This window comes from Zychaea mexicana (genome assembly GCF_025766255.1).
Source record: "Zychaea mexicana strain RSA 1403 chromosome Unknown BDB00scaffold_18, whole genome shotgun sequence".
In the NCBI taxonomy this organism is placed as follows: Eukaryota; Fungi; Mucoromycota; class Mucoromycetes; order Mucorales; family Lichtheimiaceae; genus Zychaea; species Zychaea mexicana.
Genome location: NW_026516681.1, coordinates 154,951 through 176,159, shown reverse-complemented (window position 1 = coordinate 176,159; position 21,209 = coordinate 154,951). Strand labels below are relative to the sequence as shown.

The following is a 21,209-nucleotide window of genomic DNA, read 5'->3' as shown; positions in this document are numbered from 1 at the left end:
ATTCTCTAAATGAAAATAGCAATAATTTTGTAGAATTAATTTCAAATTTCATTGAAAATCCACAAGATGTATTTAACTTATTAAATGAATATTTTAGAGGTAGTAATGGAAATCCTACTCCTTTTTTTAATTTTATGTGTTTGTCTATTTACATTTATTGGAATTCTTGGTTGTTTCTTTTTAATTATAGGTATGTTAAGTAAACTAATTAAAATTGAAGAACAAGAATTTATTAAGAATAGACCTTTATTACATAAATTAGTTTGGCTTATTATTTCATTAAGAGATTGGAATAATTTTGTATTATTAATAATTATGTTATTATGTCATATTGGAATTTTAGTTATTTGCTATTATTTAAACGAATCATTCTGGGTTGATGATTCATATAAAAGATTATTATTATTATCTTATAATAATAATAAATAATCTCCCATGATATCAATATTTATTATTATTATTTTATAAAATTCTCCCCTGGTACCTTGATTTGTGCCTTCTTGTGGTGGTACTGTAAGTAGAGATAGTTAATCTTGAAACTAAATAAATCATTACTAAAAATTAAATGCTATCTAATGACTTACAGGATTTTTCATCTCCTAGCAGACGTTTGAACTTTTATTTAGGCAGAAGGGATTTAATTTTAGGCAGAGTGGACATGAATGTTAATCTAAGTGGATATGGATAAAAGTTAATCTGGACATGAATAATAATTGATCTGGACATGAATGAAAATCGAGCTGGACATGAATGAAAATTGATCTAGACATAAATGAAAATCGAGCTAGACATAAATGAAAATCGAGCTGGACATGAATAAAGATCGATCTGGACATGAGTAAAATCATTTTGGACAAAATAAAAAATCAATCTATACATAAATGAAAATCATTCTGGACAAGAATAATAATATATCTAAACATGAATAATAGACAACCTGGACATAATAACAGTCAACCTAGACATAATAGCAGTCAACCTGGACATAGTTTTAGTCAACTAAGACATAATAAAAGTGGAAGTAGATAATATATTAAGTGTAGCAGAGCATAATATTTGAGTACTTAAGATTTTCAATTCAAGTCAAGACATAATAGAAGTTAAGCAGTATAAAGCCAATGTCACGATATAGTAGTATGGCTGTTTCACTCATAACAAGAAGCTTGTAGGCTAATGTACAGGAAATGGCAAGGGTGCATCAGAGACTCAATACTATGCACATAAGCCTATTTTGCTGCTGTGGGAACGGGGCCTGAGCGTTTCCCCTCATTTCATTTTACCCAGGTTGAGTTTGAAACAAATTGGAGGGTGGTGGCTGAGGTAGGTGGAATGTGTGGGGTTTACTAGTAGCAGTAGGGAGGAAAAACCAACAACAGCCAAAGATCTCATTACCATTCGCCACGGTAAATCAACAGCTTCGACGCACACTTGTAAATGGCTCCTACTCTCTTCACGATGAATAAAAAACAAAGAAAACAAAACGGCACAATCCATGGATCTATTGAAAAACGAAATGAAGGTAACTGTTTTCTTAAAAAAAGCATGTGCTCATGATTTATAAGGAGTAGACCGCTGTTACTGCTGCTTAAAAAAACGCTGGGTAAGTGAACAAGGGAAGGAAAAGGTTGTCGGTTGTGCTTGAGGTATAGCTTTGGTGGAGATATGCCCATTCAGAATTACTGTTTCTTTCTCTTTTTCTATGTATATACTTATGCACCATCTTGTACTATTCCAACGTCAAACTTACGTGTGTAATACAACATCGTCCTCTACCTGCACAAACCATTCGTACTCACAACAAGAACGACGCCACAATCTTCTTCTCCATTACTCATACACAATCATATACAACATGACGCTGATCTGCCATTGATTTGCAAATATATAGCCTGACGCGATTACCTTTCACTATCATGTACGCCCATATTACACGATGACGACTATGACGCCGGTCTTTTGTTTTAATACTAGTACGCTCAAGCACATCATCATCGTAATGACGGTCATCTCTTTCTTTGCTGTTTGTATACACATCAATGCGATGATAATTATATTCCTATGATGCATACACACCACCACAACTATAACCCTCCTCTGCAATTCGCTGTACTCGCACACATATGATGGCAACGACGATTGCCTTTTTCGTTTTGCATATGCCAACACGAACATTGCCGGTCTTGATGGATAAGGTAGTTATATATGCTGATGGGTGGTATGTAGGGTTTTATTATTGTTACTGTAGATGTTATGGTTGGGTTAAAAAAATAAAAGTAAAAGATCATACATTATGTAGTCATTATGTTTCAGTTGTCTGCATAAACGGGTATGAGATGGGATTGCATGCTATTACAAGTGCTTCTATAAAAACTATAGATATAGCTCTGAGCGGTGATGATAATATAGCAGGGACAAAGAAGAAAAGGCGTTTGTTGTTATGAAGGAGGAAGTTTCTTTGCTATTACAACAGCAACTTTATTTGTTGTAATAACAACAACTATGAACAACCGACAAGTTACTACCCTTGACGACTCGCTACGCTCTCTCTCACTCGACTGTACATGGAGTTCTTGCACTCATTCCTAATGAAATCGTGTGCGTTCCTGCTGCTCGATGGCAGATCTTCAAGGATCGCATCTCGGAATTGTGTGGCTACAAATGGGTTCACAAACACGAGACTGTGCATGGCACCAGACGCTCTGCCACGCAATATCAATAATTACAATAACCATCCTTCACCACGAAACAACATCCTTCGCACTTGTAAAACTCTTATAGAACCTTCTTTGTTGTCTTTCTTATATAAGGGTCATCATACTTTATTTTCATCCAATCCACAGCAGCACAAAAGGAAAGAAACCCGTCAGTTATCCTTCCTGCTATCTACAGCTCATTTATCCATAAAAACCGGCGATGTTAACGTTGGTATATGCAAAAGGAGAAGAGTAATCGCGTCAGGCTGTATATTTACAAATCAATGGCAGATCAGCGTCATGTTGTATATGATTGTGTATGAGTAATGGAGAAGAAGATTGTGGCGTCGTTCTTGTTGTGAGTACGAATGGTTTGTGCAGGTAGAGGACGATGTTGTATTACACACGTAAGTTTGACGTTGGAATAGTACAAGATGGTGCATAAGTATATACATAGAAAAAGAGAAAGAAACAGTAATTCTGAATGGGCATATCTCCACCAAAGCTATACCTCAAGCACAACCGACAACCTTTTCCTTCCCTTGTTCACTTACCCAGCGTTTTTTTAAGCAGCAGTAACAGCGGTCTACTCCTTATAAATCATGAGCACATGCTTTTTTTAAGAAAACAGTTACCTTCATTTCGTTTTTCAATAGATCCATGGATTGTGCCGTTTTGTTTTCTTTATTTTTTATTCATCGTGAAGAGAGTAGGAGCCATTTACAAGTGTGCGTCGAAGCTGTTGATTTACCGTGGCGAATGGTAATGAGATCTTTGGCTGTTGTTGGTTTTTCCTCCCTGCTGCTACTAGTAAACCCCACACATTCCACCTACCTCAGCTACCACCCTCCAATTTGTTTCAAACTCAACCTAGGTAAAATGAAATGAGGGGAAACGCTCAGGCCCCGTTCCCACAGCAGCAAAATAGGCTTATGTGCATAGTATTGAGTCTCTGATGCACCCTTGCCATTTCCTGTACATTAGCCTACAAGCTTCTTGTTATGAGTGAAACAGCCATACTACTATATCGTGACATTGGCTTTATACTGCTTAACTTCTATTATGTCTTGACTTGAATTGAAAATCTTAAGTACTCAAATATTATGCTCTGCTACACTTAATATATTATCTACTTCCACTTTTATTATGTCTTAGTTGACTAAAACTATGTCCAGGTTGACTGCTATTATGTCCAGGTTGACTGTTATTATGTCCAGGTTGTCTATTATTCATGTTTAGATATATTATTATTCTTGTCCAGAATGATTTTCATTCATGTATAGATTGATTTTTTATTTTGTCCAAATTGATTTTACTCATGTCTAGATCGATTTATATTCATGTCCAGGTCGATTTATATTCATGTCCAGATCGTTTTATACTCATATCCAGATCGATCTTTATTCATGCCCAGCTCGATTTTCATTCATGCCCAGCTCGATTTTCACTCATGTCTAGATTAACTTTTATTCATGTCCACTCAGATTAACATTCATGTCCACTCTGCCTAAAATTAAATCCCTTCTGCCTAAATAAAAGTTCAAACGTCTGCTAGGAGATGAAAAATCCTGTAAGTCATTAGATAGCATTTAATTTTTAGTAATGATTTATTTAGTTTCGATTAATTATCTCTACTTACAGTACCGCTACAAGAAGGCATAAATCAAGGTACCAGGGGAGAATTTTACAAAATAATAATGATAAATATTGATATCATGGGAGATTATTTATTATTATTATAAGATAATAATAATAATCTTTTATATGAATCATCAACCCAGAATGATTCGTTTAAATAATAGCAAATAGCTAAAATTCCGATATGACATAATAACATAATTATTAATAATACAAAATTACTCCAATCTCTTAATGAAATAATAAGGCAAACTAATTTATGTAATAAAGGTCTATTCTTAATAAATTCTTGTTCTTCAATTTTAATTAGTTTACTTAACATACCTATAATTAAAAAGAAACAACCAAGAATTCCAATAAATGTAAATAGACAAACACGTAAAATTAAAAAAAGGAGTAGGATTTCCATTACTACCTCTAAAATATTCATTTAATAAGTTAAATACATCTTGTGGATTTTCAATGAAATTTGAAATTAATTCTACAAAATTATTGCTATTTTCATTTAGAGAATTAATTTTGAAGTTTCCATCTGGTAGAGGACTACCAGATCTTTCAATAGAGTGATAATACATTCTTTCATACATTTCTCTCATTTTCTTTTTCTTTCTTCATAGTTATGATTCATCATTTCACCTAATCCATAAGTAGCAAAACCCCCAATAGTACCAACAATACCTAAAAACAATCTATTTCTAGGATTTGTTTTTGCAATTTTAACTGCAGCAGTTATTGTTGTTGCAGAAATAATTCCCGCAGCAACTCCAGGAGAAGTAATTAGTTTATCATTATTAGAATTACTATCTGATGGATGATTATTTGACCCTGCACCTCCATCTCCAAAATTAACATTAAAAGTATTTTTTGATGAAGGATTTGTATTAGATGAATTAGGGGCAGAACTTATATAAATTAATAAACCTAGTAATACTGAACCTAAAGAGCCTGTAAAAATGTTAGAAAGATTATTATTTAAGAAGTAAATAAATTCTATAAAATAAAGATGAATAGAATCAACTAGATTATTAGGAATTAAAAATACAGATGCAAATCTAAAATTATTTTTATCTGGAGAATAGTAATACTTATATTTATTAAACTTAATAATAGATAGAATATTATTCTGTAATAAAGAATAATAAGTCTGTAATAATCTATTACATCCATAAATAAGTATTTTAAACCAATATTAGAATAACCCAAACTAAGTTTAAAGTTAATCGCAGGATACAAAGGGGGAATAGGGCGATCGCTAAGATTTTAAAAGACATTTTTGTAAACATTTTCTTTTAATAAATTAATAAAATTAGATAGCATCCATTAAATAACACTATTTTTTAAAAAAAAATAAAGACATTTAGTTTCTCATTGAATAATGATACTTATAGAATCTACCTCAAAAAGGTATGTCTGAATAAGATCCTATATAGAAGGAAAGAAGTATGTTTGTTTTCTTTCCTTCTAGAGGAGGATATGTAAATAACTGTTTCGTATCAAACCTATTACCCCCCCTCGAAATGGTGTACTTTTCGGTGGGCCAAAAGGGCAGGCATGTTTTTCTATGTAATGAAACGCTTTAGCTCTTACTGTCCCTTTTACACAAGCACACAAATGGGGTTTAGCACGATCGTTTTACCTTTCCAGCATATAACATCACGTATTGCTCCAAGGCAGGCAGCAATGGTGGTAGTTTGGAGGCTTTGTAGTTGGTGATTTCAGCAAGTTGATCCGCAGAGAAATAAGAAAGCCAAACGGCCTCTTTGGGATTGATTATGAGTGAGTGGACGGAGCTAAAACAGTATGAGAATGTTAGTAAAGTATGTTGGTTACTGACCTCCACCCTTATCTTTATTTGTCAACTAATATGGACGTACTGATGATGTATATAAGGGCCAATTGCTGCATTTGGTCTTCGACCGCCACTCTTTCTTCACCTTCTGCTCTAGCGAGCAGCCACTACTTTTGATTTGCTGCTAGCCGTTTATATATCATTTTTACCCATAGGCGGTTGCTGGGGGTTAGAGTTGATATCGGGGATTAATCCTTAATCGTAATTCTTTAAAAGGTTTTATTAATTAAAGAAATATCATTGTTTAAAGATATATATAAAAAAACAAAAAATTAGATTATAGCTTTTTTATTTTTGAAACTTTTAACTCTTTTTAAACCTTTTTTTTAATTCTTTAAAAGGTTTAGGTTTTGTATAAACCTTTTTAAACCTTTAAAAGAGTTATATCCTTTTATAATTACTTTAAAATAGGCTAGGAGGTACAACGACGCCCAGTTCATTTAAAAATCAATGAAGTTAGATTTTTATTTGAACACTTGATAGAGTAATACAATGACATAATTAATTTACTGTTACAGTAAAATTAATTGTTATTGATTACTCATCACACAGTGGTCCCCCGCTTTTTGCAGCAGCGGTTTTTGGTGGAAAAAACTGCAAAAAGTGGGGAACTGCAAAAAGTGAGGATGAGTATGAGATGTTACACAGACTGAGTCTATTATGTTAATCAAGTGTCAATGATAGTAAACCAATTAAAAGTGTCGGTGTTGTACTGAGGCTACTTAGAACACTGTTAATAAGGCACGAACACTGTTCATAAGGCACTTGTAGACAAGTTTATAGAATAACTACCATTATTCTAGGGTTTCGACTAACGTCTCAATGACCAGCTAACCACGTCATCGAAAATCAAAGATTTTCTCTGACCACCCCTAATTATATTGATCATTCTTTATTATTTAAAAATAAAACTTAAAAACTAAATATATAAAATAAATTAATAATTAAAAAATTAATAAACTATTAAACAGCCTACTTATTATAAATCAACTCTTATATAAAAGGCTGTCGTCTCATTCTTGATGTTTATATACTGTACTATCGACACCTCCACACCACTATGGTAAAAGCAAAATACCCAAAGCTTACTGACGAGCAAAAGGATGCTATGAGGTTCAATCCATAACAATTAATTTTACTGTAAACAGTAAATTAATTTTAGTTATTCCTTTCCCTGTCAAGCGTTCTAGTAAATTAAAATTTCATTTTAATTTATCTGAACTGGGGCGTCGTCGTACCTCCTAGCCTAGAAGGAGGGGGTGCTCACTACCGTTCCGCTACTTTTCAAATTAAATATTAAACCTTAAAGGATATAACTCTTTTAAAGGTTTAAAAAGGTTTATGCGAAACATAAACATTTTAAAGAATTAAAAAAAAAAGTTAAAAAAAAAGATAAAAGTTTTAAAAATAAAAAAATTAAAATCTAATTTTTTATTTTTCCTAAACATGTTTAAACAATGATTTATCTTTAAACAATAAAACCTTTTAAGGAATTACAATTAAGGATTAAACCCCTATCTATCAACATTACATGTAGATGTCACTGGTTCAAGACTCTATGTCCCAGGCTCTCAAGTTAACGGGAAATGTACGAAGCATGGTTACAAGTGAAGAGAGAGCGAAAACAAGCAATTGTGGAAGCAGAGCGCAGGGCAGAAGCGGCGCGACAAGCATACAAAGCAGCCCTTCAAGATGTCAACGACGCTATCAGACCTAACCAACAACAATGTGCACCAAGCATGTACCAAAGTTTCAAGAAGAAGAGCACCCCTAGTCCCTATTTCGAGGACATTGTATTTGAACAAGATATCAAGGAACCAGAGCTGCACTGGCAGGAAAGGAAAATGCTTAGTACCCTGGACAGGTGGTATAAGCTGAAAGAATTTGATGTCCAACCACCTGACGCACTCCGGTTACGAGAAACTCCCAAAACAATAGCTCACGCACTAGGCTTCACAAAATTCAAACTTCCAATACCACAACAACACCACCTCGCTTTTACATACATGTTAAACCCCGAAGCAAACCCTGGACCCCAGTATAAAGCAAAAGGATACCAAACAAAACAACAAGGCTACGATCGTGCCATGGTTGAAGCAGCCAGGGTGTACTGAGAACTAAAGGACGGAAAGTGGCCAGGCGACATCCTGTGGGGAACAGCACAGCGAGACAAAATTGTTGACCTGCGAAACGAGTTGGATGGTGAAAGGAAATTGGCAAGGCTGGTTTTGATGCCAGATATGCACGAGAGCATACTGGGTGGGGCGATTGCCCAGCCGATTCAGACGAAACTCAAAAGACACGACGGCCCAATCATCTATAGGAAGTCATGGTTTGGTCCACAGCAATCGGAAATGCAGAAAAGGCTCTCCGGTGGAAAGCACTATTGGATACTTGATGCGAGCACTTTTGACGCGAATGTCCCAGACAAGGTTATCCGTTTTGCTTTTGATGTAATCAAATATGCATACGCCGACCCTGATGATGAATTTCTCGAGAGATGGTTGCACTGGCATTACGTCCAGTTTGCTAGATCATACATCATACTTTCTGAAGGGTATTTGTACAAGAAGAAAGGTGGAATCCCGAGTGGAAGCATTTTCACATCATTGATTGATAGCATCTGCAATTTTGTCATGCTCAGACAGGCATTTGGAGAATGCGAGCAAGAACAAGAAAATAAGACAAGAAATATGCAGTTCTTCATCAGTGGTGATGATAGTGTAGTGAAGTACACTGGACCTAAAGATGTACCAGAAACAAGTATTGGACGAGTAGCAGAATATCTCGAGAAAACTTTTAACTACAAGGTGTCGAAGGAGAAGAGTTGGGAGACGGATCATGTTGGATGGATCGATGAAGAAGACAAAGGAGTCGAGTTCCTAGGAACAAGATTTGGGCATGTGGAGGGCGAGCCCACCTTCAGAGCATATTCCAAGACATATACACAACTGTTACTCCCAGAAAAACCCGATACGCGACCAAGCGATTTCCTCAAGAGACTTGTTGGCACTATGATCGACAATGCATTTGACGACAAAGCCGACAAACTCTTTCAAAAGACGCTTGATCACATAATGCAATACTATGGAGCGTGGGCTGGTGACAACAGGTGGTACGACGACGACCGGAGAACAGTTGGGTTCGGAGAAGTCACAAGCGTCTACGACTTTTACTCCCAAGGCAGGCACAAAAGGCTGTACTATGTCGGAAGCACTGTCACTGAAGGAATCAAGTGGATAAATGTCAAAAGAGAAGAAATAGGAACAGACATGATGCCGTCGAAGATAGGAATGAGGAGGAAAGGAAGACTAAAGTTAAAAGAAATGTCCATTGCACAAATCCTGGCATATTTTTAAATTGTAGTAAATAGAGCAATAGCACCTTGCACCCATCGGGCTGTTGCCCTACAATAAAAAGTAAGGCTCTCGAGTTGATAGCGGAAAATTGCAGGTCCCCATTTTTGGCCTGTAAAATGCAAAAAGTGAGGAAACTGCAATTTTACTAAGTGATAAGTGGGTATGCTCCAAAAAAATCTGCAAAAATTGAGGATCTGCAAAAAGTAGGGCTGCAAAAAGCAGGGGACCACTGTAGAAGCAGAGCTAGAGCGTCCTGAAACTGTGTGGCTTGATTTACTCGAACAAGCGTTTGTTGCAACCTTGGCTCCAGTGTTGTTCGTCGCCTGTTCCACAAGACGCACACAAAGTTCTGACCAATTTGGCTTACTGCGTTTCTGAGATAAAAACAAGGTGAGAATTTGCTGCTATCATTGGCATCGATAGATATATAGAACCATGTCAAAACGTACCACTGGTTTTCTAAGTTGTCCAGCAACTTTGCTAAAACGAGAGGGCCTTTTGAGCTTCTGATTGCTCACCCCGCTCTGATTCTCGAGGTGGTAATGTACTTTGAGATAAACCTTTTGCTGCAATGATCTTGAATGAAGTCAAGTGACCTCTGCCAGCCGCAGCATTTCGAGTTGCTCTATTCATCAAGAAAAATTACATCAGAGGAATTTTGTAGTCAGTCACAAGCATAGAGAAATTCTAAGTCCCAATTTGCAAGTCCAACAACTATATCCAAAAAAAAATATGCTAAGTCCAACAACTGTATCGAAAACTAAGAGTATTCGAAAACAAAACATATGTGATAAGTATCTCTGCTAAATATATATTATAATCTTTATTGTTGACAAGAGGGACGTGCGTTTGGATTGATGATTTTCTCTATGTCTGTGTACAGCCTTTTTTGTAGAACAATTATATTTTCTAGTTGTGTTGTAGTTATTTTTGGTTTGCTTTTTGCAAATGGACTATCAAGTTGATTTTTCGAGCGTTCATATTCAGCGAGCAGATCGTTTCTATGCTGCTGCTGCTGCTGTAAGGATGGTGGTGGTAGTTGCACATATGCTGTTAATGTTGTTGACGACGTAGATGATATTGATGATGCTGGTAATGACGATGCTGGTATTGATTATGATGATACTGTTGTTGTTGAATGGCGAGGAAAGCTTTGGTTTATGATTACTGGAATGGTGGTGTGATATGCGATAAGATATATATGCTTGCATGGCTGGTTACGCTTTTTTAAGTCTTCACAACTACAAGAACCAATAACGCCATTGCTATTGGTTTCTTCAAACTATAGAGTATACAATGCAGAACTAGTAAAAGATTGACAGGTGACTTATTGCCACGGTACGATCAGCAATTGTAAAAGTAAACGCACATATACAGAAATGATACATACATGGTCATCATAAAAAGTTATCATCCAGTCAGCTTCATCTGGTGATTTTCTGCAAGCTTCTTTTTTCCTTTGTTGAGCTTCTCTAGTCGCTGTTGTTTCTTCAACACCAGCCAAAACACGCAGGACTTGAGCACGGTAATCATTTTCGACCAACTGTGTCAGCACATAGATCACACGATCAGCACGATGATTGCGACTGTATGGAAGATATTTGCGTTTAAGTTTGAAGTGGCAGCTTCGATCAGATTACTTGTATGGAAGGACGCATTCTATGGAATATACAATCGTACATAATATTGAAGCGCAAAATAAAGGTAAAACGAGCCTAAAACGTACCTCTCTCCAAGCTTTGCACCAAAGATGATGCTTAGGATATCAATAGTCCAACACATAGCCATAAAATTTAAAATGCTCATATGTATCACACCATTTTTTACCAAATTCATCCCAAGCATGCACAAATTCAGCGACGGTTTTGCAATTCATCAAAGCACTAAGGGCAGAACGAGCTTCATCTCTTTTTTTCTTCGTATTGTCTGTTGACAGAGTAGTTTTAATCTATAACCCAACATATTAAAAAAAGGAATTTTAAATATAAATACAAAATGTGGCTAATTAAAAGGTACCTTGGACATAATGTTCTTTTCCCATGCTCTTTTGATGTGCCAATGACACAGAAAACTTGAAATTGATGACCATAAACTTCTCGGATGCTGTTAATTTCAACTGGACTGCAATCGATCATGATCCTTGTTGGTGTGTATTCCATTCTGTCCCGGAGCCATCGAAACCATACTTGCCGACTTTCACTAACTTCTTTATCTGTGATCATAAAAGCAAGAGGGTAACCTTGTCCAGTAACTGTATGCTTAGCAACGATAGAGAACAGATACACATCAGCCCGGCCATTGATAATAGATTTGCAAATCATGTGTGTGGCATCAATACAGATCTCATTTGATCTCTTGAGCAGCTATAGAGCACATACGTATCTTTATATACGAACATTGCCTTATATTTAAGTATATGTCTTTTCTTACCAAAGCTTGTCGTGGTGATATCCATGCAACAGCAAAAGTATAATTCTTAGTATAATCCAACGTCTGATAACCTTGACCTTTTAGATAGAGAAGCCATTTGACTACACTTTCTCTATCGATTGGATCTTTTCTTGCTGATCTTGACTGTTAGTTGGCGATGATATTCATGACATGATGCTGCTTCACACGTAAGGCTTCCGGGAACGGTCCTTCGCCTTCCTCGAGCTGATACCACCGGTTAGCATCTCTACAAGTTGATATCAAAGTTTTGCTTTACATGTATACATGATACTTACATCTTGAAGTTGTTTACTAGTCAAACGCAGATGTTCCTGAATTTGATCCCACTCCAACTTGTTATTGACAAGGTTTTCAATCCATTTACGTGTTTCAGGGGGGGACTTGTGAGCGAGTAGCATTGGTTATCCGTAGGGTCATGGTGCTGATGTTGCCAGTGATATACAACTCTAATTTTGCCTGAGACCAAGTATTGGATACATTATCGAGCACGACAGTTTACTTTAATGGAAGGTTTTGCAAGTTGACGTTTTTTTATGGGAGTAGGTTCAGTTGAGTCTACAGGCAGAGCAGGGACAGCTGGAACCGATGTTTCTCTTGAGTAATCACAGAGAAAAGTAATACTAAGTTCAACTGTCCGAGGACGGCCGGCATTGTTTTGGCGTGCATCTGAAGCCTTGGGTACGGAGATGTACTTGTTGTTGGTGTTGAAGTTGGCATGCTGCTTGAGGTTTTCAGTAGTTCACTCGTCAAGTTGTTGCTGGTTGTCAAAAGTCTCTGTAACTACTTCGGTTGAATAGGTGGGAAAGACACGGACAAGGTACCCAAGGCTATCAGATGCAGAGGTCATTGTTGTAGGTAAGCAACTGTCAAATACAAAGGTACAGTGTAGTTACGACGCGTCGCTGTGGGAACTTTCTCTATGCTTGTGACTGACTTAAAATTCCTTTGACCAAATAAAATCGGGTCTATGGTCCTTTACAAAAAAAATAAAAAGAGAAAATTCCTCTGATGTAAATTTTTCTTGATGAATAACGAAACCGCAGCATTTCCAGTTTCCGTCTACTGTTTCTACCAAGATACACAAACTGGCATAGGTGTTAGAGTGGAAACCTCAGAAGTGAAGGGGTCATTGGCTCTCTATGACGTGCTTTATTCTCAACAAAATCTTCCTATCCATGATTATAACCTCAAGTTCCTTCTAAGCTAAGATGAAGTTGACAATCTCATTTCATCGTCAATCGGAGGGCCATATTATCCAATGTCGATACCAGGGTAGACGTCTACCACTTGAACTACTTTGCTTCAGCATCAGAAGTGGTGGTTATGTTTTCAGTTGATGGAAAAAATTGTTAGAAGCCTCGTTTGTGTTAGACCTGGGGTCGATGGTAATATTTCTCAAGAGTTTTGCTATGCATGCTCCAGTTCCGTACTCTTTCAACATATCCACGATGTCTTGTTCAATAGCCTTGGTACTCGCCGCTGCTCGGGTCGAGTATGCCTTGACAATGGTAGTATGAGCACCAACTTGCTGTAGTTTCTGTAGCACTTCCTTGACCCAGCTTGCGATTGTGGCAGGCCTGCATGAACGTGTTTGTCCTTCCAGATAACCAAAATAAATGTGTTCCGATAGGAGACGTCTGCGTAATTGTATAGTCTTTGCCACCCGCATTGTAAGGTACGAACCGGGCAGACGATTTCTTCTTGGATGACGCCTAGTTTGACACCTCTACTAGGGTTTCCATGACTTCTCTTGGTACGATAGCTACGGCTACCAGTGCTTGCTCGTGATCGTATATAAAATGAACGACCTCGTATCATAAGCGACCAATATCGGATCTTGGACGCCACATACAATGGCTAAGCACAGAAGGATAATGGTTGTCTTTCGAGAAGTATACAGGTCCAAACGTGTCGATACAAAGTCATGCCTGACGAGCGAACAAATAACTCAAAGAAACGGCTGGGAACTCCCCTCACAAACGTGACATGCTGGTCGTCATAAACGAAGACTGCAAAAGCAAGACAGCCTGAAAAAAAAAATCTACAGAAATATCGAGCTGGCGACAACGTGGTTGCTGCCATTGGCGCTCTCAGATGCACGAATCCTCGTTGTCCATGCTTCGCAGCAAACACCTTCAACCGCGACGAGGTGGTAGGTGCAATATAGCAATCACTGGAGTATTTTAGGCCCTCTCAAGCAACAAGCCTGGACCCGCGTTTTCACTTGTCCTCCTCGAAGGATGTTGCACATCCTGGCGTCTCTATTTCGTTATACTTAAACGCCTGAAGGTAAATATTTCGTTTTGTCTTTTATCCCCGAGAAGTAGAGAGGTGTGGGTGGCCTCAATTTTATTGATTATCGAGGGGGGGGGAAATCAGTCACGCGCACCGAGGCATTGAGAGACTGCTAGCGTACAAATTAAGAGATAAAGGAACAAAGAAAGATTACCAGCTGTGGTTGCTTGATCTGTTACAGAAGATGTAATAGCACTATGCGTTGGCTAGATGGAAACGAGTGAAACCTTTGGTGATATTGCGTTTGACGCTTGCCATAGTGTATGGGATATCATCAAAGATGAGTTGCCAGTACGCCGCCCAAATACCTCCCATAGTGCAGGCGATGAGAGTGGGAGCATAGCGCGAATGGTGTGTTGGTGGAGAATGGTAGTCAGGCCACGAGAGCGTCCGAAGAAAATGTATAAGGCGATCAGTATGCAGCTCGGTAGTAGTATTGTCCCCAGATAAGGTTCCATACGGAATGGCGGTGGCGACAAAGCACTAGCAAGTGTGCAGGAGTATCAATATCGTCATTGCATAAGCGGCATGTAGCACTGGTAAGATCCTGCAGACCCAGACGGAACAGACGCTCGGCAGTTGGTAACGAGTTGTATATGGTACGATACCATAGGTTGCGGGATCCATGTTCCATTGGCCAACGCCAAAATTGCTTTCACTGTTTGGCGACGATCTGGGGTACGCTGTGTTGTGGTGGCGTGCAAAGTTGTTTGTATGCTCGTGTTTGCCATCGTGGCAGTTGCTGTTGCACATATTGGTGCAAAGGTTGAGCGTCACTGAGACCCAAAATGCCTCCCCCTGGTGCTGTAGTTTGTATCGCAACTTTCGCAAATCCGGCAAGAAAGTAGATCCTCCCTTCCCATAAGTCGGTAAAAAATCTTGTTGTTAAGATGCGGTGATAGATCCCGTCTACGGGGGTGCGGCGACGGATATACCCGAGTTGATGGTCGAATACAAATAAATGCGGAACTTGTAGCTTGGAAAAGCCCGGACGACGTATTTTGTCGTGCCCAGGAAGCGGGGCCTATATGCAGTTGAGTGGTAAGTGCAGAAAAGAGGCCGCGGAAAGATGAGCAGAAGAAGGTAAATATTTCGTTTCCGCAAATTTCGTTGCTTGTGGCTTACTTGCAGTTGCACAACACAATAGAATATGTAACCAAGCTTGTCTCCACGGAGTTACCTTGATGAAGAGATGCTTCTACCATTTTCTAAGCTTTTTTTTTGCACGTCGTTACTAATGCTATCTTCTGATTTTTTTTGCTTTTCTTTAGTAGACCGATATCGATATCCTAGATGACATTTCCATATACTAGCTTTTCCATTGTGTCATAATTAATAGTAAGTCGTGAACGCAAATCTTATTGAAGCACTCTGGGGCTTTTCCATTGTTGCACCTGTAATTTCAATTCTTTGCAAGCAGGTCGTGGATGCAAGCCTGGCCGAGCGTCACACCTTTGCCTTGTCCCTCTCCATGGTTGCGAATATTTCCTTTATTTTCTTTTTAAGCAGGTCGTGGATGCTAACTTCTGATCTAACTTGGCCTCTTTTCTCTATGCTCGCGAGTCACATCGTGATCATTTTTGGCGGCTGGAATTATATTAACTAGATCGCTAATATGCACATTATCGACTGCTATAATCATTATGCGATCGAAAATGTAGGCTGTAATGCTAACGTCCTTTTATATGCAAAGTGAATATCAAGTACAGCTGTTCGCAAATATTTCATATGCATGTACCCTGATCAGATAACTTTAACTGTTATAATATTTGTAGTTGCAAGACTGCTTCCAGCCAGTTACACTGGTAGAAACAGCATAGAGCAGTATCACGTCTTTGAGCGAAGCGGTCTTCAGCACAGGCGTCGCCGGTAGTTGATGACTATTTTTTAATGCTGACGAACGCAACGCACCGCAGGAATATCTATCATCTATTATGTTGATCTTGACACCAAGCCAGTGGTTTTTCTCAATAGTCCATCAAGTTATATCCGGTAGTTGTCTTGCTAGCACGGCCCTCTCTTATACCACGTCCACGGGAATTCAAGTTATTTTTGCTATCTTGGCCATATGCAATTTATGTGTTATTGACCAGATTGAATGGCAGCATTACCTAGACAACATGAGAAACTTAATCATCCCAAGTCTGGCAGACCTATCGGATCGAGCGCAGTGCACCAGGAACCTAGTCAAAATTCATCATCGATGGAACTGTATTGCTATACGTATAATTTGTTCATGCTCCCTCGACGTCAATTCAAAGCTGTCTGTATATCATATTGATCTCTTATCAATTATTAGTTGCATGTTAATAAACAAGGCCATACAGAGCTCGCTGCTACAATATGAAAATGTTCCCCTTTTTTAGGGTCGTTGTTGGGCTGCTTCTTTCATCTTCCTATGAGAGGTAGACGATGCGTTACTTATCGATCGTTAAACGATTTAGTTGTATCAACTTACGTCAAGACAATCTACATTTTGAATTATTATGTCCAATCATCAGTCAGTGAGTGTTGTCACGTCGTGTTCAACATTCCTGCCGACTCATATAATTCTTCTTTTTTGAAATTTAGAACGAGTACAATAAGGTGTCTTTAATATGTATCATCGTTTACAGTGAAGCTGCTGGTTTCTGTTTGTGCTCTTGAGTATGTAGAGGGCAGGATAATAACGATACAGTAATAATAATAACAGTAACAATAGGTGACGCCCAAGTATAAATTATACCAGTAAAAGACATTAGTGTATTGAAGGTGTCATTTCGCCGCGTGTCAGTAAACTATATGCATGAGAGTGTTTGACTGACGACAGAGCTGCCTCAGGTGCTGGCTGGGTACAGCTATAGTACATTATGTGTTACAATATGACTATCTCGATGTTTTGAGCACTAACTTAAACGATGAATCGTCAGGCTGTATCATATGAGAGGCTCGGCCACTTTAATTGGTACGCCTATCATGTGCTGTCAGCTGGAGCAAGTACCAAATTGATACTGAAGATGTTGCTAATTTATCCAATGAACCGTAACCTGGTGCCATTGTTTAGTATACTAAATGACCATCAAGAGGCACATCATGGCTCGATGTTTTGTTGTCGTTGCTGACATTGTCTGTGATATCCTGTCAAAGAACTGGACAAGCGTCCCGCACTGTTTGCAGTACTAATTCGTGGTACATGTACGACAACGTAATCCAAAAAACTTCAAAATAATAATTAGTGTCCGCGAAGGATCATATAATTTGGATACTTACAATAGAGTCTGTATCCGCCCCATTGTCAAGCACTCAGGAACGTGATCACAGGGCGATGATGTACTTTCAATTATTTGATGGTGGTGGCGATACCTCACCACGTACTATGTACATACAGTTGTAGCTATTTTTCAGTGCCATTATCATGTATTAAGTTCTTGCTTCGATCCCATTCTCCTGGCTATAGCCTTTCTTACCAATCCACTCGTTCTTTTTGTTGATTCATAGATGACGGGTTATGCACAGACAATGATCCTATCAAGCCATCAATATCGATTATATACATATATATACTGCAGCATCTAGTAATTGTGCCACAAATAACTCGTCAGCGCAAATCGAATATGGCTGCCTTGAAGCACGTCAGTATGATAAGAGCCTGGATGAGCTCGACATGGCATAGCACGCTTTATTCATTGGCTAGTTTCTTGTTATTGTTGCTATCTTTCGTCTTTGGCAACCCAGTGCCAGTAAAGGAGGTCATCATCCTTGTTTCACATGATTGCTTCAACGTAGCCCTATTGCACATGCATTGTTCGAAAAGCTGAAGCCAAAGATCAGAACAAAGGGAGCATAAAGGAGAAGACTCAGAAGCGCGCGGTTCACTGTGCATGCTCAACGGCAGTGCATAATACAGGTATTTCGTTTTCGCATTCTGGAAAAGCGTACGTGGGCTCCAAATGTGTCTTTTTGTATGTTTGTAGCTTATATAGATGACGAGAAAAGTGAATCAAATATACAGTTAAAAGAGGGATGGATCATGTATATACAAGTGGAGAGAGAAAGAAATTGGCGATTTAGAAAATAGAAAGATCGATAGCATGGGATATTCAGCGAGACGTTACTCGGCATCGATTTCATATATTTTTCGCTTGGAACCGGCTTTTGGAGAAGGCATGCAGGGAGGTATCAGTGATGGAATTAAGCCATCGTCTGTCGGTAGAACAATGTCGTCGTCGTCATTGATGATGGCAAGCGTGTTTTTCATGATAGTTTTAGCCTGCCACACCAAAGAAAGAAGAGGAATGAACATTTTTGAGAACTGTTCAACAGACGAAGGGAACTCGTATGGGCAAAATTTTTTGATTCTCGCCACTGAACCATTGGGGCAATCCAGAATGTATAAGGTCAGATTCCTTCCTATTTAGAGACTTGTGTTAATCGAAATTGAGAATTGAAATAGAGAGAGTTGGATAAGTTGAAAATCGATTTCGGGACCCCAAGGTGAATTACATCTTGCAGCTCTCCATTTGGTACAAGTTCTCCAAAATCAATTTTTTTCCTATTCCTATAACTCTCTATATGTCTTTCACACGAGAATTAAAATGGGAGGCAATGTGAGTACTAGATTATGCTTACCAGTTACGATGAAGCCAATGACCTTGAGGTCATGGGTCCTGGTTGGGCGATTGGTTTAGGTCTTGATGATTATTTTAAATCAATTGTTTATATAAAATATTTAAATATATAATGAATATCTTCAATAATACATTAATTTATAACTTTTTTAATTTTTCATATTCATTTACAGTGGTCCCCTGCTTTTTGCAGCCCTACTTTTTGCAGATCCTCAATTTTTGCAGATTTTTTTGGAGCATACCCACTTATCACTTAGTAAAATTGCAGTTTCCTCACTTTTTGCATTTTGCAGGCCAAAAATGGGGACCTGCAATTTTCCGCTATCAACTCGAGAGCCTTACTTTTTATTGTAGGGCAACAGCCCGATGGGTGCAAGGTGCTATTGCTCTATTTACTACAATTTAAAAATATGCCAGGATTTGTGCAATGGACATTTCTTTTAACTTTAGTCTTCCTTTCCTCCTCATTCCTATCTTCGACGGCATCATGTCTGTTCCTATTTCTTCTCTTTTGACATTTATCCACTTGATTCCTTCAGTGACAGTGCTTCCGACATAGTACAGCCTTTTGTGCCTGCCTTGGGAGTAAAAGTCGTAGACGCTTGTGACTTCTCCGAACCCAACTGTTCTCCGGTCGTCGTTGTACCACCTGTTGTCACCAGCCCACGCTCCATAGTATTGCATTATGTGATCAAGCGTCTTTTGAAAGAGTTTGTCGGCTTTGTCGTCAAATGCATTGTCGATCATAGCGCCAACAAGTCTCTTGAGGAAATCGCTTGGTCGCGTATCGGGTTTTTCTGGGAGTAACAGTTGTGTATATGTCTTGGAATATGCTCTGAAGGTGGGCTCGCCCTCCACATGCCCAAATCTTGTTCCTAGGAACTCGACTCCTTTGTCTTCTTCATCGATCCATCCAACATGATCCGTCTCCCAACTCTTCTCCTTCGACACCTTATAGTTAAAAGTTTTCTCGAGATATTCTGCTACTCGTCCAATACTTGTTTCTGGTACATCTTTAGGTCCAGTGTACTTCACTACACTATCATCACCACTGATGAAGAACTGCATATTTCTTGTCTTATTTTCTTGTTCTTGCTCGCATTCTCCAAATGCCTGTCTGAGCATGACAAAATTGCAGATGCTATCAATCAATGATGTGAAAATGCTTCCACTCGGGATTCCACCTTTCTTCTTGTACAAATACCCTTCAGAAAGTATGATGTATGATCTAGCAAACTGGACGTAATGCCAGTGCAACCATCTCTCGAGAAATTCATCATCAGGGTCGGCGTATGCATATTTGATTACATCAAAAGCAAAACGGATAACCTTGTCTGGGACATTCGCGTCAAAAGTGCTCGCATCAAGTATCCAATAGTGCTTTCCACCGGAGAGCCTTTTCTGCATTTCCGATTGCTGTGGACCAAACCATGACTTCCTATAGATGATTGGGCCGTCGTGTCTTTTGAGTTTCGCCTAAATCGGCTGGGCAATCGCCCCACCCAGTATGCTCTCGTGCATATCTGGCATCAAAACCAGCCTTGCCAATTTCCTTTCACCATCCAACTCGTTTCGCAGGTCAACAATTTTGTCTCGCTGTGCTGTTCCCCACAGGATGTCGCCTGGCCACTTTCCGTCCTTTAGTTCTTGGTACACCCTGGCCGCTTCAACTATGGCACGATCGTAGCCTTGTTGTTTTGTTTGGTATCCTTTTGCTTTATACTGGGGTCCAGGGTTTGCTTCAGGGTTTGACATGTATGTAAAAGCGAGGTGGTGTTGTTGTGGTATTGGAAGTTTGAATTTTGTGAAGCCTAGTGCGCGAGCTATTGTTTTGGGAGTTTCTCGTAACCGGAGTGCGTCAGGTGGTTGGACATCAAATTCTTTCAGCTTATGCCACCTGTCCAGGGTACTAAGCATTTTCCTTTCCTGCCAGTGCAGCTCTGGTTCCTTGATATCTTGTTCAAATACAATGTCCTCGAAATAGGGACTGGGGGTGCTCTTCTTCTTGAAACTTTGGTACATGCTTAGTCCACATTGTTGTTGGTTGGGTCTGATTGCGTCGTTGACATCTTGAAGGGCTGCTTTGTATGCTTGTCGCGCCGCTTCTGCCCTGCGCTCTGCTTCCACAATTGCTTGTTTTCGCTCTCTCTTCGCTTGTAACCATGCTTCGTACATTTCCCGTTAACTTGAGAGCCTGGGACATAGAGTCTTGAACCAGTGACATTTACATGTAATGTTGATAGATAGGGGTTTAATCCTTAATTGTAATTCCTTAAAAGGTTTTATTGTTTAAAGATAAATCATTGTTTAAACATGT

General features: G+C 38.8%; 4 protein-coding genes across 4 annotated transcripts; 1 reads left to right on the top strand and 3 right to left on the bottom strand.

Moving 5' to 3' along the window:
- Positions 1–7,766: 7,766 nt before the first annotated feature.
- BDB00DRAFT_786038 (uncharacterized protein) lies at positions 7,767–8,294 on the top strand (the record flags this gene model as incomplete). Its single annotated transcript, XM_053120577.1, has 1 exon — positions 7,767–8,294. One exon carries the CDS (start codon positions 7,767–7,769, stop codon positions 8,292–8,294), a length of 528 nt encoding a protein of 175 aa, XP_052982066.1.
- Positions 8,295–12,729: 4,435 nt separating this feature from the next.
- On the bottom strand, positions 12,730–13,659 carry BDB00DRAFT_870021 (uncharacterized protein; the record flags this gene model as incomplete). Its single annotated transcript, XM_053126660.1, has 2 exons — positions 12,730–12,853; positions 13,421–13,659. 2 exons carry the CDS (start codon positions 13,657–13,659, stop codon positions 12,730–12,732), a joined length of 363 nt encoding a protein of 120 aa, XP_052982065.1.
- An 821-nt stretch (positions 13,660–14,480) lies between these two features.
- BDB00DRAFT_870020 (uncharacterized protein) lies at positions 14,481–15,038 on the bottom strand (the record flags this gene model as incomplete). The annotated part of the gene is made up of 2 exons (XM_053126659.1): positions 14,481–14,768; positions 14,841–15,038. The coding sequence occupies 2 exons, from the start codon at positions 15,036–15,038 to the stop codon at positions 14,481–14,483; spliced, it is 486 nt and encodes a 161-aa protein (XP_052982064.1).
- A 5,330-nt stretch (positions 15,039–20,368) lies between these two features.
- Positions 20,369–20,914, bottom strand: BDB00DRAFT_786037 (uncharacterized protein; the record flags this gene model as incomplete). Its single annotated transcript, XM_053120576.1, has 1 exon — positions 20,369–20,914. One exon carries the CDS (start codon positions 20,912–20,914, stop codon positions 20,369–20,371), a length of 546 nt encoding a protein of 181 aa, XP_052982063.1.
- Between the last annotated feature and the right edge of the window lie 295 nt (positions 20,915–21,209).